General features: G+C 47.4%; 2 protein-coding genes across 2 annotated transcripts; both read right to left on the reverse strand.

Moving 5' to 3' along the window:
• Nucleotides 1-238: 238 nt before the first annotated feature.
• On the reverse strand, nt 239-2073 carry EV420DRAFT_1769361 (uncharacterized protein; the record flags this gene model as incomplete). Its single annotated transcript, XM_060481022.1, has 3 exons — nt 239-1894; nt 1944-1996; nt 2052-2073. The coding sequence occupies 3 exons, from the start codon at nt 2071-2073 to the stop codon at nt 239-241; spliced, it is 1731 nt and encodes a 576-aa protein (XP_060323407.1).
• Nucleotides 2074-6318: 4245 nt separating this feature from the next.
• Nucleotides 6319-9162, reverse strand: EV420DRAFT_1486141 (uncharacterized protein; the record flags this gene model as incomplete). Its single annotated transcript, XM_060470349.1, has 15 exons — nt 6319-6462; nt 6527-6569; nt 7116-7191; nt 7223-7395; nt 7460-7533; nt 7576-7612; nt 7926-7980; nt 8015-8192; nt 8241-8311; nt 8365-8446; nt 8641-8720; nt 8773-8785; nt 8940-9012; nt 9062-9094; nt 9149-9162. 15 exons carry the CDS (start codon nt 9160-9162, stop codon nt 6319-6321), a joined length of 1146 nt encoding a protein of 381 aa, XP_060323408.1.
• Nucleotides 9163-9953: the final 791 nt, after the last annotated feature.

The raw sequence follows: 9953 nt of genomic DNA on the forward strand, positions 1-9953 counted from the left end.
TGCAACGTTTACATTGTATTCACATATGTTAGAATCATTACTTCAAAATAATATATTCTGCATGCATTGTATGTTGCTAGTGACTAAGGATGGAAAAGATAGAATGGGAGAGATAGGAACAAATTCAAGACTCTCAGGAGCTCTCTTGAGTACTGGTGTAAATGATATCCCAGGACTGTTGTCCATCCTGCATCTCCACTGTTACATGTATATTAAGAAAGCTATTAACCTGATTAAATCAGCAAAGAAACATTCTATGATATAGTGTTGCAATGTAATGTTGGGCAGGATTCCAATCTTGTTCAGGATCTGCAATACGGATGACCGAAACCTTTTCAAATGTCCCATGCCAATGATCCCATCGTTGCTGCCAGTGCCCAACTACCCAATGTTCTAAGATGTCAACAGAAAAATAGCCAGCACCTATGAGGGTATATGAACCATCAGGGATGGGGTATGCATGATCAGTGATGACCTTGAATGTGTGGGATGTCCCAAACAGATCTTTAATCATCAACTTGCCCTTTCGAGGTATCCCTGTGTTTGATACCTCACCCAATCCACGCACAATGCCCCACACAATACAGGTACACTCACACCAGTTGGCATCTGTCTCCTTAGGCCAAGTGACTGCTGAAAACAGAGCAGACCTAGTCTGGGGTAGATGTGGCATTGTCATTACCTGTTTCCATGATGGTTGCCAATGTCTGTGTCCATTCCCAGGCTCAGGGTAAAAGAAGAGCAAATCCCTGTGATGCCGCATAGCCATGACATCTACCAGCAAATCCCAAGCCTCCTCTTCAGACTGTGTTTCATCATATATTGGGATAGACTTTTGGAAGAGAAGGTACACCAGGCCTGCAACTTTATCCAGAGGCTTTGTTGATACCCGATTCTGCATCTCCAGCAGTATGTCAAGCACATTCCAGCCCCTCACATACTTCAATGATTGTAGGCGTTCATCGACAATTTTTCGCATGTATTCATCCATCCCATAAGTGCCGGTCATCCCACCAATGATATAATAGCTGCTAACCTCCTGTAGTGTCCATGCACGCCTGAACCAACACCGATCACTTTCCAAGTCCCCAGACTTGAAACAAAAAGGTCGACCCAGCCCACTGAGGTAATACACCACTGTATCAGTGCCATTGCGATATATAGCTCCAATGGTGGGAACATCAACTTTCCATTCTTCTCTGCGTAGATCCTCTCTCTTCCCACCCTCTTGCCTCAAACAGAGAACATCTAACCACACATACTCTGCTCCGAGGTTCAACATCTCAATCCGGACAAGATTAAGGTCTACATCTTTGGGGATCGGCACAGGCCATTCAAAGCCATTAATGGGTGTCCACACACTAATGCGCTCCTCGTCAGACACCCATGCATGCGATATTGCCCGAGGCCATATTTTATTGGCAACCCAGTATGGTACCACACGATTAGCATACAGATCCCAGATGTGCCGGGGAGGAATATTTCCATTGGGGAGTCTGTTATTGGTGACTATCTTTTGTCGCATTTTCTGATCCTGGTTCCATGATTTGTGAATGCTTTCGACACTGGTCAAGTCATACCAATATGGACGCAAATTAGCATAGAGAGTGCCAAAGTCGTAATCCTGTCTGATGAAGGATTCGAGAATGGAGGGCAAGATGGGGTTATCGAGAGTATATGATGTGCCGAGTGTCGCATTCAGCTCCTTCAAGACCCCACTCATACCAAGGTCGGCGCAGGGAATGTCAGCGAGAGCAGATGGTATGACAGGCATGGTACCAGTGTAGGACCGTTGCATCGGCACTGGAATGGTTGATCCTGCTTTCCCGGTCTCTGTGAGGGCGGAGAGTGTGACCTTGGGGAGTTTCTCGTAATTGAAACATGTTAATTCTCTCTGAAATGTGTTATTGCTTGCCTTTCTGCACATTCATCGAAATACTTACCAATTGAAGCCAATTAAGCGCCCAGGTCGGCAATGCAACCTCGTGCATCCCTCCTAGCCGTAGCGGAATAAGGATATCCAAAATCAAAGGTCAGCCAGCCACACATACCATCGACGATACAGATTGGCATCAAGATGTGGTCGTGCAGAAGGTGCTACTTGTGCAGTCCTCGTGGTAAGAATGAAGTTATGCAGACTAGCGCCCGGACCATCAAAGTGTGCCACAGCTCGCCATCAGCCGCACTACCGCAAATCCAGTAAACTTAATGCTGTAGATACAGCCTCATGATCAATAGCGTACCCGTAATTTATGTTCTCGATGATGATTTGACACAGAAATGACGGAATATTTAGGCCACAAGCGATTTATTGATTATTCGTGTTGAAAGCAATATTAGTTGTCCAGAGCACATTTCGACGTCTGATTTGTGAGTATTATGCGACGTAAGTCTCGTAGGGCCGTAGGCTCATGCTTCGATTCCGACTTCCCCATGGCCGTCTCTGCTACTATCACTTGAGTACAGCCGCCGGATCCTTGCACCAAAGCTTTACTGCACGCAAAAAAATATTACACATCGGCTTCACGAGGCTATATCTTGAGGGCTTTCTATCGCTAATAGCATTTTTACAGCGCCAAAGGTGCATAGTAGAAATGTTATCTATTATCATTTATTTTACGCAAACCCCGTAGGATGCGAAATCTCCTTCTCTACTGCTTACATTTCTCTGGGGAGGCGCAGCTGGCGCTGAAGAATGTTGATGCTTGCTACGTTCGGACCCCACGAAAGGAACTGAAAGAACGCCGCAAAACTTCAACGTCAACCATGAAAATCTCCTTCCAAAATTGTGTATTACCCTCTCCCCATATCACGACCCAACATCCAAATTCCTTCAACATTTCCTCGTCTGGTCATCCATAGCGACCGCTTTGTCTTGAGCGTGTCCGTATCCTGAGACAGGGAAGAAGGTCGTACATGTTCTCGTTACTTACGACCGGGTGAAACGGGTGATGCAGGCCTGAAATCGGGCGTGCTGTACATGCTCTCGCTTCCAACGACAGGATCTAAGCGGTTGATGGGGGAAGAGAGGAGCATGGCAAGAGAACGATCTTAAAGACGAACGTGTGCAGACATGGACTATGATAGTTATTCAGGATATCGACATCCATATAGCCAGGATGAGAACGAGGAGTCAGACCGATAGTGAGGGAGTGAAGCAGGGAGAGGGATATGCACACGAGCGTCCTGGTCCTTTGATGGGGAAAAAACATTCAAGGAGTTTTCTTAGTATGTCTGAGCTTGATAGATCGTTGTGCTGGCAATCGTTCCTCGCTTTGATCATACAAGGGATCTCCTCGTCTTGCGCGTACTACGCAGGTCCTCAAGATGCGGAAGAATCGTCAAATCCAGCATATCGTTGCTTATGAGCAGATATCGGTAGGTGATGGGGAATGACACGAATCTGGGAGAATGAATGTTTGAACGCTGATGACATCGTGGAAGATCAGCGCGGCATACTGATAGCCGGAGTAAAGATGACAATGTCGGCACACCAATTCGAAGCTGTGAAGGAGGTGGAAGGAAATATACGCGAGACTCTTCGAGATGGAGGCTGAGCGAGTTGTGGGTATTGGTAGCTTGCCACGGGGACGGCCCTTTCGATGGCCGAGGTACGCTGCTTTGCATCTTTCGTGGAGACGATAAGCCGTGTACAGTCGCTGAGTGCCTATTCTAGGTGGCGGATGGAGGGGAGGTACGTTGTAGAGTCAGCGAATGCTGAGGGTATGTACGCAATGCGCCCGGAGAGTGTCAAGCAGAGTCGAGAAGATCCATAAATCTGGCTTCTCGGGCGCAAGGTTTGTCGGACTACAACATTCGAGTGCCGGGGTGGCGGAGCCAGAGGGAATGACGAGAATAACACGTCTACACTCCCGAGCATGCTCCAAGGCAAATCCCGATCAAACGAAGAACCAAGGCTCATTGCAGATCACAGCATCGGCATATGTGCTACAAGGATATGCCGTAATCCACGCGCATACACGGGAACGAGAATCGCTTGACTTCTGAATCACATTACACCGTGTTCGAATTAACGGAACATTAACATAAGTCTCAGTGGGAGATGGCGGATGGCTGTGTACAACGAGCGAGCTTGTTTCGAGTGTGAGACTGGAAATATGGAATTGCATGTGTTGGCGGGCGACGTCTGACTGGAGCTGATGGATGCTATCGAGCCGGTGTTGATCATATCTAGTCATACGTCTGCCATTGTGATTTTGTGGGAAGAGCTTGGCAGATAAAGGCGGCGATATCGGCATTAGCGGTGTAAGAGACTATTTCGATATTGTCGTGAATACCTGAGAGAAAGTTAGGTCACTCGTTACGGATTCATGGCAGGGACATACATTTGGAAAACTAGCGATAATGCAATTTTGAACTAGAGCAACGCGCATCCCTAGCATTTGCCAGTGAACTATGGTTCCGGTGGTAGTCGTGGTCTTTGATTCGTTCCGTGCTTGCAAAGGCGACGACTACACATAGTCGTCAACGAGATGAAGGGTGTACTGTAGGAATGAAACATACTTAAAGAGACACCAAATTGAATTCTTCCAGATCCAAATCGACATGGACGCTTGACATCCTGCAACAATAGTATCAGTTGTGTAAAATGAACGACGTGACAAAGGAGCACGTACCTCTTTCTTCCCGTCGTTCGTTTATCGTCTACATACCACCAAAACGTCCATCCCTACAGCACAATTCGAGCATCACGGCAAAACACAAACAGCCATCCTACTTCCGGCGAAACACTGAGACGATGGGAGCAGAGAGGGTGTGGCGAGCAGTAGAGGTGAAGACCAGGCGAGTGCGTCCCTTAACGCGTGGAGAATGGCAGTCATTTCGCGTGATACACTGATCTTCGTCCTGCCAGGCATGGGAACGCACTGCGATTCTGCCCTCGCTAGTTCTCCTGCTCTCCTCGTCGTCCACCTTGTGTGTCCCATGCTGGCCGGAAGGTAATACATAATCTCAGCGAAAATTCGACCCGTGGCCAGCCCAGGAAGCCATCGTATTCGTGTTCAAGGAAGGGTGAAGCGCATGAACCTGATTACTGCTTGACAGCCGCGTTGCTCTCCTCAAGGGCTGGTCACTGCGGCTTTTCCAATTCATAAACCGGCCTGCAGTCATCAAGAGGGTGTAGATCTCGCAGCAGCACGAATAAAACTATTGGGGAGCCCCGCTCCGGGGGCTCCCCGAGGGGCTCTTCAGAAGCCCAGAACGGGGCCGAAATGATAAGTCCAGGACACCGTCCGAACCCAATCTGTCCGGGTGGGAGAATGGTGTTTAGATGAATAACTGAGAAGTTTTACATTTTTTATGTACCTTGTATGTTATGCAGCTGGGGAGGGAATGCCAGTTTATTGAGAAAGGACACTTGTCCTGTTTCACTGCCGAGCACCCGGCAAAGGAGCCTCACAGCCACAATCATTTCCGTTTGGCCCTTCTGAATGTGAGCAATACTTGAAGATTGACTCCAAAATATTAGAGATACTTATAGCTCCTATGAAATCGTGTATATAAAGGTATAAATGAATAGTAAGTGTATTTTTCAGTGCTACAACCCAAACTCGGGAGTGCGCGGGCACCCAAACCCATGAGCCACTCACATCATTACTCGCCAAGTCCGGCCGGTGCTCCTTGTTGGCGCCGGTAGGGCGGGGCTTTCAAATAGTTATTACCCAGCAGCACGGAGGAGGAAAAAGAAACACGCTTTGTTTGCTTCTCTACGTGCCAAACAATCGCGGCGCGTAGCGGGCCGTTGCCCACTGGTGTCTGGGTACCTTCAACGTGCTTCGATCAAGGGTTTTCTCGAAGTTACTTCCTGTGCACTTTCTACTGTACTGTTCCGTCTCACTTCCACAAGGTTCCATCCTGGTAGATTTGTCCAATTGAAGTTCTATACCATGACCTTACACGAGACCTCGTCCAAAAATCAGCTGCCCAACTATCGGAAGAACGGCGCAAGTGGTCCCCAGACTCCCCGCTTCACTGCCCCATCTCGCTTTATATAAGTTCCATCATTTACTTGAGACGAGTCGTCGCCCTGAAATTATCCCTATACCTCGAACGGTATGGGTATCGATGCGATCCTCCCATATCCTAGGGCGTTCCCTGGTACGTATCTTCGTTTACTGAATGAAATGTATCTTTATCCTAGCTTTATTAGATTATGAATTCTTCGTCTTTCATTCACGTAACATCAACAATCAATTGTCGGGTCCTATTTTGTCTGATATGCGGATTCCTGTTAGAATAGCTCTCCCAGTCAGTTGACGGACCACCAACATCTGCTATGCAGCCAAGCCTGAAAACGACTTAGGCCTGCTTCGTGTCCTTAAGCTTGGGGATTCCGAGAGACAATAGTAGAACGGAAATCGTGAATGCCAACCCTTCTCTTTCACGGGATTTGTTAACTACATCTTCGCGTAGGTAGATCGAACGTATGCCAGTCCACCGTGACTGAAAAGTAGTTCCCTTTCAGTGAGAATCTGTGCAACGGATATTCGTCTTTGCACCAACTAACGGCGTCAGCAATTCTCTTCTCGCTGAGGTCCTCCTTCCATTTCCTACAATCTGGGTATTTCTCCGCGATGCTTAATAAGTAGTGTACGAGGCGGAATTGACTTATTGCGGAACACGATAACTGCACTTTGTTCGCTTGACTGTATGTTGTTGTCCTTTCATGATATGAAGGCTTTCATCTCACATGGAACATCTTAGGTCTGTATTCATGTTCACTGAAATCAAAGAGTACGATGTTCTCAAAGCTTCTGCATGCGCTGTATACGACTTTCAGCCAGAACTATAAATCATGACTTTGGTAAAGCACCGCGCTCCCTTCAAATACTTATCAATGAACTACGGCACTGAGAGGCTTGCTTGAGTTGTAATACGTCGACCCAGTTGGTTAAACAGATCCATTGTAACCCCAGATATGAACAGGGAAGTCAGTAAGGGAAAATGAGACTCGGAGTTCCCGAAAAGAAAACGTAACAATGCTCCCTACATCAAGGCGAAGGGGCGATGCTACGTGTGAAGAATGAAGGTAACATCATCAAACGCAGCAAAAATAGTGAAGAAGGGAAGACAGTTGGACAACGCAGATAACGTACCCCTTCTCATCCAGCAGAATCAAATGCTGCTGACCTGACGACAACTGTGTAATTTTCTCAGGCACAATATCCTTCACTAACACGGATTCGGAGACAATATCAAACACCATCTCGTTCCCGCCACAATATGATCGCCATTCGTGCTATTCCTATTTGATTTCCTTTGTCCAAGAATTGCATTGTCACAGCGGGCCTGGTGATGGCAATCCAGTGGGAATACAACAACAATAGCCAGTAGGGAACACGGCAGCGTTTCTTCCAAGGCTTCGTAGGTTCGTTCCTAGCACAAAGAGCGAAAGGAAAGCAAACATCTCCATGAAACTGCTGTACGGGCCGGTACGCACAGTGTCCGTCCCGGCCTGGTCTTACAGCCGTGGTAGTCCATCATGGCCGGGCCTTCCATCTTCTGTCCTGACGTCTATAATGGTTCGACATTCGATGCGCTCGTGACTCACTGAACTTCTTCATCGTTCTTCATCGCGTATGTCTCTCTTATCCTGCGGATCTATGAATATTTGACAAAATTATTCCACACGGTTGAGGTAACTGCCGGTTCCAGGTTGCCCCCATGAACGAATTATTGCTAACTTCCTGCAGTGTTCATGCCCGCCTGAACCAAGACTGACCGCTGCCTAAAAATCCTGGATTCATTTAAAAAAAACTGACGCAACCCGCTGAGGTAATTCACCACCTTTGCGCTACGATAGATGGACCCGATGGTGGGCACAACGACTTTCCACTCTTCTATGCATAGATCCTCCCTAATTCCACCTGCTTCCTTCAAATACAGAACATCTCGCCACCACGTACTCCACTCCCACGTTCAATCTCTCGATCTGGATTCGGATGTTACCAGGGTTCGTATCTTTGGGGATCGGTGCTCAGCACAAATCATTCACATCCATTGAAGGGCATCCAGGAATCCACGCGCTCCTCATAAGATATCCATCCATGCGATATCGGCAATATCACATGCATGGATATCTGACGAATTGCCCATGGCGTTTCCTGGCAACCCAGAATGGCATACAGATCGAGGTGGAATACTTCCGTCGGAGGCGCAGGAGTCTGTACTTTCTGCAGCGCATTAATCCTCGCCACTCTATGAGCCTCGCGAGTGCGTACCAGCGTCATCCAGTCGAATTCAGACAGTGACTCTTTGATCAACCCTTCCCCTGCATCCGGGGGTTTAATTCCTAGCAGTAGCGGAGTTAGGATACCAAGGACAAGGTTAGACAATAACACATACCAATGTACAGAGACGACGTGGTTTGGTAACGAGCTGTGGTCGCATTAAACGTGTAATTCGTGCTGTCCTCGTGGTAAAGAAGCTGTGCGAACTAGCGCTTGGATTATCAAAACGCTCAGCATCTCCCGGCGTGCCGAGGAATAGATGCTGTGCTTGATATCTATGGCCTGATGAAGCTACCTTCAAGGAAAGGAGCATAATTCGAACATCTGGGGCTAAAATGAGGGAGGATAAACTTGATTTTAAGAGCCAACTTTCGTACCAATAAACACAGACGATACGGAGGAATTCATGAATGGCAAGCCCAGGACTGTTGAGGTCCTCTGATCGAGTTACAGGAGGTATCTTATCTGAAGCTTTGAGTATCATGAAAATGTGAAAAAAAATATGTACAAATCGTCGTCTTACCAAAATCCTGGATCTGTAGAGGAAGAACTGTCATCTAACGACACCCAAAGCTAGGACGGGAATGAAGTCTGAGCGTTTAATGATAATGAGTGTATGCAAACCCGGTTCCCCTGTCTAATGAACAAATTAGCTAAGCAAATAGAGATAGAGAACGAAGATCTAAGTACCCGTTTTTCATCAGCTTGCACGCGTTTCTTCCACCATCCTAGGCGAGGAACCACAGCCTCCCGTCTACCCTGACTATGTATGAAACGGGTGTTGTCATTGGCTGCCAAGAGGAAATGCGGACCTTACTTCAACTATGGCGAACGAGCGAACCGCCCTATCAATACAAGAGTATATTAGCTTCAGGTCAAAGTGGACATCTACACAGCACCTCACACGGTTCATCTGTGAGTAGCAAGGAATTTAAACAACTTTTGCCTTACACATACGTGCTGATCTGCAGAAATTTTATACCCGGAGAGTGAGAGAAAGAAGATAACGGTGGTCAGAGAGAAAAAGGCCCATCTTTGTTTCCACGGGCCGGTCCGACCCGGGAAAGACAATCCGCAACTCGCAATTGGGCGGTCATGCATTTCTGTATTTTTTTTGCAGCATATCATTCATTTATTCAGCGGTACAATCGTCGAAGCGAGAAGTAGCCTAGAAAATTTCCCAACGATGCACTTATCAGTCCCCAAACGACATGACACAAAACCTCATCGTCAACCCATGAAAACTGTCACTCCGAAACTGCGCATTATCTTCTCCCGGTACCGAAATAAGACATTCAAATTCCTGCAAGGCAATCCTCGTCTGGCATATCCTCGAACTACTTCGTGTCGCGCGCAATACATAAGTCCTCGGGATAAGGGAGAAGCATCAGATCGAGAGCCACTTCTTAGGGCTGCGCACCGTACCGTATACGGTATACGGCCGTAAAACCATAATCCCAGACGGTCACGGAACTGTCCGTATACCGTACCGTATGATCAGCTTGAAAGCCTTGTCGGCGTCGGTACGGGTACCTTACGGCCGTCTACGGCCGTTGACGACCGTGCACTGGAGGACAAGATGACTTTACTTATATAGAGTCACCGTAGAGAATTTATGGTATGGTCTGATGGCTTTTGGATGGCTCGAGAGATGAAGAAGATAATATAAGCATGAAGGCAACAGATTTCGGAGGGGAAGACAAG

This window comes from Desarmillaria tabescens, assembly GCF_030435595.1.
Source record: "Desarmillaria tabescens strain CCBAS 213 chromosome Unknown EV420scaffold_81, whole genome shotgun sequence".
Taxonomy (NCBI): domain Eukaryota; kingdom Fungi; phylum Basidiomycota; class Agaricomycetes; order Agaricales; family Physalacriaceae; genus Desarmillaria; species Desarmillaria tabescens.